The sequence below is a fragment of the Micromys minutus genome, assembly GCF_963924665.1.
Source record: "Micromys minutus genome assembly, chromosome: 3".
NCBI lineage: Eukaryota > Metazoa > Chordata > Mammalia > Rodentia > Muridae > Micromys > Micromys minutus.
The window spans coordinates 80,953,287-80,965,502 of record NC_137972.1 but is presented as its reverse complement, the minus strand read 5'-3'; the positions used below and the strand labels follow the sequence as shown (position 1 = coordinate 80,965,502).

The following is a 12,216-nucleotide window of genomic DNA, read 5'->3' as shown; positions in this document are numbered from 1 at the left end:
GGTTACTCTAGTCCCTTTGCCGTTGCGGGGGCCCCGCGGACCTCTGAGCTGGATTGAGGGCCTGCGTGGGTCCGTTGCCTGTATGGATCATTTCTTTATATGCACTCTGTAGCCAAGGCTTCTTTGCCCTCATTCATAGGACCAGTTTCGGGGGACCGAGAGGGAAGGCGAACCTTTGCGATCCCTTCCTCCCAAGGGGGCAGGGGCGTGAGTGAAAACTGTAGGTAGGGCGCTTTGTAAATGAGAGTTTTGAACACTGTTAAGGCGGAGGACTTAACCGATTCTGGTGGGGCTCTGGGGATAGCCATTGCAGGTCCCACAAGAGCCGTTTTGTTGCTTTCATTCCCTCACGGGACTTCATCCATTTTAACTTGGGTCACTCTAAGCTCGGGAGTTGAATCAGTTTTATCACTTGTGTGCTGGTTTCCTTAGCAGAAAGGTGACAATCCTCTGAATCTTTGACAGATGACAATGGTGGGACAGAAATCTTGAAAAGTAAGTCTCCAGATTTTATTCTTATTTCTTGCTCTCTTGTCTTTTAGCTCAGGTGCTAAAAGGTATTGAGAACACTGTCACCTTTTTGTCTCCTGAACCAAAAGTCCTGGTAGCAATTAACCTTTTTCTCTCCTCCCACCCCTGAGCATTTTGGTAGTAAGAATTGTCTCATTTAAAGATTTGTTTTTGGGGGGATAGGATATTCGTTTTGCAATGTCTCTCGTTATTACACAGAAAGAAAATAGGTCCGTCTCTTCTTGGACATACATACAGATTTGTAGACATTCCAGGCAGAACGGCTTTAAAGAGTAGGTCACCTGTATGGACTCCTATTTGGGTGCTGGGGATCAATCCCAGGGCCTTGCATTCATCACAGGCCACCAGAGCTGCGCTGGCCTTGAACTGGACGCCTTCCTGCCTTTGCCTTTGAGTGCTACATTTACCCTATCAGGGGAAAAAGCCATATTTTCTTTCTTTCTTTTTTTCTTTTTTCTTTTTCCAGTTTCTTTGTTTTTCAAATGTAGTTCTGAGAATCATGCCTAGCACTAGGCAAGCGATCTGTCACTGAGTATATATATCCCCATCTGGGAAAACTTTTTTCCCCTTTCGTTTCCCCCCCACCCCAAAATAAGGCCTTGTATATAGACCAGATTTCTATTTGGAAATCAGAGACCCACCCTGCCTGTCTCCTGCTCTGCCTCTGCCATCCAAATACTGGGATTGAAGGCATATATATTGCCTGACCGGGTGACACCTCCTTCCCCTTATTCCATTTCCAGAAGAGAAATTTTTGTATGCGTATTTCTGGGGATCATACCCAGGGCCTTTCATGTTCTTTGCTTGTTGTGAGACAGGACTTCTTTTCCTCTTGAACTCTTCTGCAGACCAGGCCAGCCTGGAACTCTGCCTGTCTCTGCCTCCCGAGTGCTAGGATGTAAAAGCATATGCCACTACCTCCAACCCCAACTTGGTCCTGCAGTTTTCTAAGTGTGTACTCTACCAGTAAATGACACCTGTAACCCTTGGTTTTTAATTTTTTTTTCTTTTGAAAAAGTGTGTGTGTTCACCATGTGTATGTCTGCTGCTGGGTGAGATCAAAAGAAGTTACTGGATTCTGTGGAACTGGATTTACAGTTGTGAGCTGACATGTGGATGCTGAAAACCAAACCTGGGTCTTTTGCAAAAGCAGCACGTGCTCTCCACTGCTAAGCTGTGTCTCCAGCTTACTTATTTATTGAGTGTGTGTGAATGTGGGTATGCATAGCTACAGACTACATGTGACAGAGGACAACTTTTGGGAGTTGGTTCTCTACCACCTTCCTGAGGCAGGGTCTCACTTGTTTCTGTTATTTCGAGCGCCCCAGCATAGCTGGTCCATAAGCTTACAAGCTGATTTATCTGGCTAGTGCCCTTCCCTCCTTTTTAAAGTACATTATCTTGTGTGTGCATATATGTGTATGGTATGAGTGTGCCATGGCCTACATGTGGAAGTTAAGTTGACTTGTCAGAATCAGTTCTTTCTGCCAGTGGCCCAGGGGTTGAACTAAGGTCATCAGGCTTGGCAGCAAGCTCCTTTACCAGTTGAGTGCTGTTGTTTGCCCCTGGCTTTTTGAAAGACACAGCTTTTCCTTGAACCAAGCACAATAGTACCCATCTATAATCCCAGCATTTGGAAGGCTAAGCCAACCTAGGCAACATAATTGAAGGCTGGCATGTAATTAAAAGCACAATATTGTCCCCAAAAGAGAAAAAAACCAACCAACTAACTAATCAAACCACCAAATACAAGCCTTAAAACTGGAAACCCATGGTTGTACACACCTGCAATCCCAGAACTTTGAAAATGGAGATTGGGGGCTTGGAGTGTGTGTATCCAGAATTAAAGGGTTAAAGGATGACTTCTGGGATTTGGTTTTCTTCTTCCCATCCTATGGGTCCTGGAAATCAGCCCAACATCTTCATTCTCTGAGCCATTTCTTCATAGATACACACATACCCCAAGATCACCTTTTAACTAGGGCTTTTCTTTGCTTACTACTTTTTTAAGATTTATAATGTTTATTTTATGTGCATTGGTGTTTTGACTTCATGTACGTCTGTGATGGTGTCAGATTCCCTGGAACTGGAGTTACAGACAGTTGTTGAGCTGCCATGTGGATGCTGGGAATTAAACTCAGGACCTCTGGAAGAACAGCCAGTGCTCTTAACCACTGAGCCATCTCTCCAACACCAGCTAGGGCTTTTCTTAATCCACAGATCCCAGATTTGTAGAGTTTACCTATTTCTATGATATAAATACTAAAAAGGATACTATCATGTCATTAGCATGTCATGGAAGGGGAATTAAGAAAAGACAGCCACACACAACTAATTTTTACTTTGTAGACAATAGAAAAGCATAGGTGACAGTGAGCTAATAAAATAGAGTGATGAATTTAGGACATTAATAATTTTTATTAATATAATATAATTATATTAATTTCTTTTTGATTTCGGTAGAAATTGATTCCTGGGCCTCAAGCATGCTAATCACAAATCTTACCTGATTTATACACCTATCTCCCCCGAACCAATTATCTTTTTCTTTCTTTGGGGATGTGAAGGGTTAACATGGGCTATTACCACTTTAGTTACATATTTCCATATTAAGAAACAATGGTAAATTTTGGGTGGATCTATAATGCATCTATATGGAATTACTTGGATAGAAAGACTTAAAATTATGGACCATTTTTTAAATCCTTTTAATTCATTTTATCTTTTTAATGTTTTTATCTGATATAGAATTAGATTACTTTCCCCTTCCATTTCCTTTTCCAGCTCCTCCCAGGTACCTTTCCTCAAGCCCTTCTTGTTTTTTCTACTTTTAAGTTAATAGCTTCTTTTTCTTTTAATATTATCATTACAAACATACATGTGTGTATATGCATGCATATGCACAAATAGATATAAATATAACCTGTTGACTCTTTTTGTTGGTGGTGTGTATGGTTTAAAGGCTGGCCACTCTACATTGGACACTGATAAGGGGGCTCAACTCTAGGAGAGAGCAACTCTTATTCCTCCAGAAGTCATTAGTAGCCTGTAGTTCTTTATCTAAGGGTGGGACTCCTCAGAACTTTCCCCTTCTGCCTTTCTTTCTTTCTTTCTTTCTTTCTTTCTTTCTTTCTTTCTTTCTTTCTTTCTTTTAAAGATGTATTTATTTATTTATTGCGTGAGTACACGGTCGCTGTCTTCAGACACACCAGAAGAGGGCATCAGATCCCATTACAGATGGTTGTGAGCCACCATGTGGTTGCTGGGATTCGAACTCAGGATTTCTGGAAGAGCAGTCAGTGCTCTTAACCGCTGAGCCATCTCTCCAACTTTCTTAACAGGTCTATTCTGGTCCCGTTTATAGAGCTATCTATAGGAGAGACTTTGATGACAGGCTCCCTGGAACTCTAGCTCTTACAGTCTTTTCACCCCTCTTCTGTCGTGTTCTAAGAGCCATAGATGCAGGAGCTAGGCTGCAGATGCATGGCTGGTGCTCGGCTCTGTGGTGTCCAGTCATGGTTTTCTGTGGTGGTCTCCATTTGCCATAAAGAGAAGCTTCTTTGACTGGACATGGTAGCTACACTTGTGGCCTCTGCACAAAACGACCTTGATTTTGACAGATCTTTTTACTGAACCTGGAGATCTGTGTTTCATCTAGAAAGGTTGGTCAGTGAGGCCCAGGATCTATTTTGTCTCTGCTTTCTCAGTACTAGGGTTACAGGCAAACACTGTGTGTTTGTTTATGTGAGTGCTAGGGGTCTAAACTTAGGACTCATGACCTTACTTTACCCTCTGAGTCACTTTCCTAGTTCCTGTGGATTATTATTGTTGTTGGGTTTTGTTTTATTTTTTTTAATTTGTTTTGAGACATAGGCTCACTCTGTAGCTTGGGTTAGTCTGCAACACTCTAGGTAACCCAGGCTGGCCTCAGGTTCATGTTGGCTGTCCTTTCAGAACCTCTCAAGGGTTCTGAACATCACAAGATTAAGCCATTATTAGTTTACAGTTTTTTAATTATTCTTTTAATAGCTTGTTCTCCTTATGTTGTTCAGGCTTATCACAAATTTACAATCTCCCCACATTAGTCTCTACCAAGATTATAAACATGAGCTATCCTACCCAGCAAACTTAAACATTTTTGTTACTTTTTCTTATTTTGTCCTATGTGTCCTGTCTCCATCTCTATCCCCATCCCCATACCCAAGCCGAGAACTAAACCCAGATTTTTAAAAATATTAAACTGAGAGCTGGGAATGGTGGTGGCACATGCCTTTAATCCCAGGACTCAAGAGGCAGAGGCAGGGAGATCTCTGAGTTCAAGACCAGCTTGGTGTGTAAAACAAGTTCCAGGACACTCAGTATTATACCTAGAAACCATGTTTTGAAAAGTAAAATAAACTCAAGGCTAGGAAGGTGACTGTACAAGCATGAGTACCAGGGTTCGAATCCTCAACACCTATGTAAGAAGCTGGGTGTGGCAACAAGTAACAGTAAACTCAGTGATAGAGAGTGTAGTGGTTCAAATGGAAGTGGTCCTCATAGACCACTATTAGGAGGTGTGGCCTTGTTGGGCGAATGTCACTGTGGGGGTGGGTTTTGACGTCTCCTATGCTCAGTACATTAAGTGTAGCATACAGCCCTTCTGATGCCTGTGGATCATTACATAGGACTCTCAGTCCCATCTCCAGCACCATGTCTCCCTGCACACCACTGTGCTTCCCACTATTAAACCTGAAACAGTAAGCCAGTCCCCCAATTAAATGTGTTCTTTTATAAGAGTTCCCATGGTCATGGTGTCTCCGTATAGCAGTGGAAACCCTAACACAGGTGGATTCCCATAGGCCTGCTGCCAGACCTTAAAACTGAAATGACAAACTCTTTAAGTTCAGTGAGAGACGGTCTCAAAAATAAAGGCTAAGAGCAGTTGAAGAAGACTCCCAATATTGACTCCTGACCTCTGCACATGCCACATGGATGAATGCATCTGCACTCCTCATATACCACACAAATATGCATGCTTCTGCAGCACAGAACACAAAAAGTTAACACAGTATTAAACTTAATTTATAAATATAATACCCCTTTATTTTTAATTTTTGAGATTATGTATATTTTTGAGATTTGTATGTAATTATTATATAATTTCCCCCTTTTTTCCTGCAAATCCTTTCATGCACGCCTCTTTGCTTCTTTCAAATTCATGACCTCATTTGTTACATATAACTGAGTGTGTGTGTGTGTGTGTGTGTTTCTAATGTATAAATACAAACTGCTTGGTCTATGTAATGTTGCTTGTATTTGTTTTTAGGGCTGTGGTGGTTTGAATAGCTATTACCCCCATAGACTCAGGTATTTTAATGCTTGGTCCATAGGGAGTAGCACTAATAGATGTGGCCTTGTTGGAAGTTTGTCACTGTGGGGGTGGGCTTTGAGGTCTCCTGTGCTCAAGCTATACCCAGTGGGGTAGGGTACATAGCGCTTTTGCTGAATGTGGATCAGGGTATACAACTCTTAGCTCCTAGCACCATGTCTACCTGCATACTGCCATGCTTCCTGCCATGATGATAATGAACTAAACCTCTAAAACTCTAAGCCGGCCATAATTAAATATTTTTCTTTATAAGAGTTGCTGTGGTCATGGTGTCTCTTCATAGTTATGAAACCCTAAGACAAGGGTTGACCATTTAGTATCGGATAACCAATTAGTGTACTCTTTTCCTAGGGAAGATTATTTTCCCACTGTCAGCTTTCCTTAGCTGCCTGTAGTTCTTTGTCTAGATCGAGTTGGGGCCTCATGAGCTTTACCCCTTTCACATTAACACGTGTGTTCCTATCATGCCCAGGTGGTCAAGCTAGTAAGACTTCATAGGTGTAGCTTCTGACACAATCTTACAACAAACGTCCCCAGCCTCTGACTCTTATTTTTCCCCTCTTTCACAGTGATCCCTGATTCTTAGGTGCAGAAGTTGTGAGGTAGATATATCTGTTGGGACTGGGCTCCACAGCTCTGCATTTTGATCGGTTATAGTTTTCTGTAATGGTCCTTGTCTATTACAAGGAGAAGTGAGGGGTGAAGACTACACTTACCTGTGGGTATAAGAACAAATGCTTAGAAATAGTTAGAGATTAGGCTGTTTTAGTAAAGTGGTAGTTGTAAGTCTCTAAGTTGTATGACTTCACTGACCCTGGGTAGTTGGCTAGGTTTGCAGAGCTGATGTAAAAGAACAAGGTTTTTAGGGGCTCTGAGACTTTTCCAAAACACCCCATTCTTAGAATGTGAGACCCTAAAGACCCAGAAATGGTTAAAATCAGACTCAGAGACTTTCCAGTCATTCCCAAGGCTATGAGATCCCGCCTGTGCCTGACAAATAAAAACAATGACCCAGAGTAATTCTCAGAAAAAAACCACAGAATATACTGACTGATACCCACTTGGCCCTCTAGAAAGCCCTAGATAGGGTCCTGATGCATGCCATAATTAACTCATGCTCGAATCACCCAATTCTGAAAAACAAAACAAGAACAAAACCCCTCAAGGTTTTGAAATATATAAACCAGGTTCTGAAAATGTAAAAACAAAGTTTTAGTGGACAGGTCAAACTTTACTGACCAAGCTGAGTTAAGACAAAACAAAAATGACTGCTTTAGAAAAAAAGGAACCTTCTACCCCTCCCGGTGATAAATTCTGGGGCACACCTTCTAACAGTGCCACTCCCTATAGGCCAAATATATTCAAGCCACTATACTGTCTGAAATTTTTGATTATTCAACAAATGTGATGGGGTTTTATAGAATGGTTATAAATGTGAGAATTCTCTATGTGTCTCTCTGAGACAGGATCTCACTCCTCAGACTGGGCTGGCTTGGAATTCTCTATATAGAACAAGCCTGGTGATTCTTAGTTAATTCTTGGTGATTCTTGTGCCTCCATTTCCCAAGTGCTAGAATTATAGTCATGAGCCCATGTGCTTGACCTTGTTTGAGATTTTTTAGGGACTCGGAAGATGGTTAGGATGTTACTTGATCCACATCTGAGCACTGATAGCATTAATTTGACTCATCAAAGCGCTTAACTACCCAAAGACTTTTAAAAGTCTTTAGACTTTTAAAAGACCTATTTTGTTTTGTATGTGTGAATGTTTTGCCTGAAGAGTATATGTGTACTATGTGGATGAATTCTAGCCACAGAATGTGATAGTTACTGGATCAGTACATGTGACTCCCTGGAGAATATTAAACATCACTCCAGCTTCACAAAACTGGGTGCCATAGAGCAGGTGCCCTAATTCCCAAGTGCTGAAGACCATGATGAATTCAAACAACATCAACCTTTAGAGTTACAAGATCCTCTCTGTGGATTACTTTTGTAGGTGTGGCCTACACTATTTGTGTTGTATTTTTATCTTCACTCTGGTTTAAATACTTTCTGGTGATATGGCTGGATGGTTAAAGTGCATGCTAGGTAAACAACAGAGCCAGATCCGGGATTCCCAGTACCCGCAAAAATGCTGAATGCTGGGTAGATGTAGCCATGGGCTTGTAATTCCAGTGTTGGAGGCAGAGAGCTAAGGATGAGCTTGTGAGTATGAGTGGCCATGTCAGTGAGCTGTGCATCTGACTGGGAGACATTGCCTCAAAGAATAAGGTAAAAGAGCCACTGAGGAAGATTCCTGTAGTGGGGATGGATTGGAACGTCTAATCCCCCTGCCTCCATCTCCCTAGTGCTGGGTGTGTGTTATCATACCCAATTTATGCATAGCTGTAGTCTAACCCAGGATTTGTGCATGCCAGGCAAGTTCTTCACCAACTGAGCCCAGCCCTGAGTAGTTTTTGAGACAGGGTCTCACTGTACAGTCCAGGCTGGCCTGGAATTGGCATTCTCCCTGCTTTAGTCTCCCAAATGGGAAGGTTCTACAGACATGCTCTGCCTTGCCTAGCTGAAAGGAGCTTAAACATTAAATCTATTCCCCCTCACCTCTCTCTAATTTGAGAGAGTCTCATGAAGTCCAAAGTAACCCTTTCACTGGTGAGCCTGTCCTTCCAGCCTCCCAGTGCAGGATGAGAGGTGTGTGGAAAGGTCAGTATTTCATTGGGCTTAATAACAAATTTTAGAGTTTGACCTTGATCAAAGAGGAACTTACTGTCTGTCACTTCTTAGAAAGGGCAGTTCAAGTCTGTGGTGGTTGTACACATGTCACCATTTCTTCCTACTAGCTTGATGTGGCCCAATGGGATGAGGTTGGCTAACTCATTTCTGCCAGTACTCGACTGATAAGAATGGCTTTTGTTGTTGAGAATTTATGTTCATAAGCATGCACATAGGGGAAAGCAACAGGAAGTAGAAGCTATCTATTTGACTTTTGAGTAAAATCTCTTGGCAGGAAAAGAAGAGGAATGAAAGAGTAACATGTCTGACACTTTGCTCAGACAGGATGTTTGTTTAGCATAGTGTGCTCTTGTCTACACTGTGCCCCAAGGCTAGTTTACTGGTCCTTCTTAAGGAACTAGCAGCTACACAAACACATTTCAGGGCTGCACGTGCTGGTTGGTGCTGCTTGTCAGCTGACTGAATCTAGCCTTGCCTGAGGATGTGCCTGTTGGGATTATCTTGACTGAGTTAATGTGGAAAAAAACCTTCTTAATTCTGCTGGGACCATTCCCTAGCCAGAGGATCACATACTACACAAAATGGAGAAGCTAGCTGAATATTTCAAGCCTTCTTTTGTCTCTGTTTCCTGGCTATGGATTGAATATAACCAGCTACTTCAGGCTCCTGCTGTTTCAAGTTCCCCACAGTAAAGGACTGTCCATTTGAATTGTGTGTACTAATAAACCTTTTTAAAACTACTGTAAGTATATACTTTTATACTTTGTCCTTTCGCCACAATCAGGAAAGAAAACTTACACACTCTCCTAAAAATGCAGGTGATGTTGACTAGCTGCATCTCAGAGTGAGCTGCTGTAGTCAGTGTGATGTTGTGTGTCTGAGGGAAGGGGCACGGGGCAGACCAGTGTAAGGGGGAGAGGAACTTCTTACAGGAACACAGATCTTCATTCCTTTAAAGAAAGTTTTTTCTTTTTTAAAAACTTTATGTGTGTGAGTGTTTTGCATGTACATGTTTCTGGTGCCTACAGGGGCCAGAAGAGAGCGTCTGATATCCAGAACCTGGAGTTACAGAAGGTTGTGAGCTATCATGTGGTGTGTTATGAATTATTTTCTTTTTCTTTTTCCTTCTTTCTTTCTTTCTTTCTTTCTTTTTTCTTTTTTTTTTTTTTTTAACTGACACAAGGTTTCTCTGTACAGCCCTGTGCGTCCTGGAACTCTCTGTAGTCCAGGCTATCCTTGAACTCAGAAATCTGCATGCCTCTGTCTCCCAAGGTAAGGTAGGCCTGGAACTCTGTAAGCAGCCTGATGTTAGTGGTCTTTTTACCCTTCTCCTGATTTAACCTCTTCATTGCTAGGCTACAGGCATGAGTCTCCACACCTGCCTTTATGCAGTTCTGGGGACTGAACCCTGCGCTTGCACCTGCTAAGCAAGTATTGCACCAACTGAGCTGCATCCCCCATCTTGGCTACTTGAAGTTTTTTATGATAACTACTGTCATGTCCTTTCCTGAGTGAGAATAGTAGTGGACCTGATTTCTTCTCTTTGTTCTTGCAGCTGTACTACCAAGTCCTAAATTTTGGAATGATTGTCTCCTCAGCACTAATGATCTGGAAGGGACTGATGGTGATAACTGGAAGTGAGAGTCCCATTGTAGTGGTGCTCAGGTAACACAATTCCGTTTCAGAACACAGAATTGCATGGGATTACTTGGGAGGAAAGTAGAGGTATTAAATACATCGTTGTATACCACCAATTCCTTAGAAACTGTTATCTAGGATAGAGCCTGAAAAGAAATCAGTTGCTACTCAACCATGAGAACTATCATGGGAGGTGTTTCCATTCCCCTATATATTCTTTTCCTTAAATACATTTGTGTTTAATTACATGCATGTGTGTGTTGTATGGGTATGTTAGCATGTGAATGTAAGTACCCGTTGAATCCAGAAGATAAAGCAGTGGTTATGAGTTGCCCAGAATGCATATCAAACTCAGGTCCTCTGTAAGAGCAGTGAGTGTGTGTCCTCAGCTCCTAAGTTCTTTCTCTGGTCTCATTCCCAACCCCAGTACCGTATAGGATGCTTTGTGCTAGCTGTGGTGGCTCATGCCTATAATCTGAGGCAGTAGTCAGGAGTTCAAGGCCAATCTCATGAGAACCCTAAACACTTTTCATTTGAGTTTCATTTTTGGCTCATCTCTTAAGAGAGTGTACTTTATTTAGTGTCCTTTGTTTTCCTCAGATTCCTCTGTCTTTAGCATTCTATGTTTGGTATATCAGGCTTAGTTAGACCTTAGCACATTAGGCTGTAGCACGTTAGTCCACATCAGAGTTCTCCTGCAGTTTGTTCTCAGTACTGGAAGCATCACTAAGTACTTCTATATTTCCTGTTGACCTTTAAATATCATTTCAAAACTAGACTCTAGAAATTTTGAGGGTAATCATTCCAGTCACTTATGTGAGAGCACCAAAGTTTTCCCTACCTGTTTCCATTCCTATCTTTGTTCTGATAAATCTTACGGATTTTAAAACCTAATTTAGCAACTAATTTTTGGGACATTACTATGTGGTTATTTAATTGAATCATTATAGTTCTGTCTTATTTGGGGATTCATTTTGTAACCTCTCAAGTCCTTCCTGGAGTGAGCATAGTACAAATATGCGGAAATAGAACTGTCCCCTTATCTAGTGTTGAAATACTTTCCTCTTCAGAACTCCACTGAGGTATGACTGATATGCAGAAAGCAGTGGTTTTTAAGGTACAGAACTTGGTATGTCTTTGGTAAGCATATACCTTCAAAATCACCACAGTCACCACCATAAGTATGCCTGTCACTTTCACAGTCTCTCCATTCACCATTGTTTTTTATGCTAAAAATATTAGAATGTTTACCTTCATTCTTTTTCTTTCTTTTTTAATAGTCTTGCCTACATTGGCATTGAATTCATGGTCCTATGTCTCAGACTTCTAAGTGCTGAAATTATAGGTGTACATTAACCATGTAAACTGTCGGTTTTTTAAATCAAGGCCTCCAGTCTAATCCCCAGCTATTCCAGGAGTCTCAGTCAGGTCCTAACAGCAGTCCTGCACCCCTCTGCTAAAGAGGACCAGAAGAAATCTCCCAAAGGAACCTCTATGACCCTGCACTTCCCAGTGGTGTGGTGTTTTCCTTAGGACCTTAGGACTAGATTAAAGGAATACTCCTGAGGATTCAGTATCCAGTGCTGAAAGTAGAACCTAGGGACCTCCCCGTGTGTTAGGCGAATGCTCCACTGCTGACTAGTTCTCTCCAAAATTAGGTTGGTGCTTTTGGTTTTTGAGAGAATATCTCAGTATTTGAGGCAGGGTCTTGCTGTGTATCTCTGGCTAGCCTGGAACCCACTATGTAATTAGGCTGACCTTGAATGTGGATTAATCTTCAATCTTCCTGCCTATGTACCATCATCCCCGACTAGGTTTTTATTATTATTGTTGTTGTTGTTGTTGTTTTAAACAGCTGTATAAATGTAAATCCAGCCCAAAAAAAAATTAGCTTTCAGCTGGGTGTGGGAGGCACGCATTTATCCCAGCAGTCAGGAGAC

At 41.7% G+C, this 12,216-nt stretch overlaps 1 protein-coding gene across 2 annotated transcripts in view; it reads left to right on the top strand.

Annotated features, from left to right (window-relative positions):
- SEC11A (SEC11 homolog A, signal peptidase complex subunit) overlaps positions 1–12,216 on the top strand; it is a 29,124-nt gene that overhangs the window by 293 nt on the left and 16,615 nt on the right. For both annotated transcript variants that reach the window (XM_080914192.1, XM_080914191.1), the window contains exon 2: positions 10,194–10,303. In XM_080914192.1, coding sequence (XP_080770318.1) covers positions 10,194–10,303 — 110 coding nt within the window. The remainder of the gene's footprint in view (positions 1–10,193; positions 10,304–12,216) is intronic.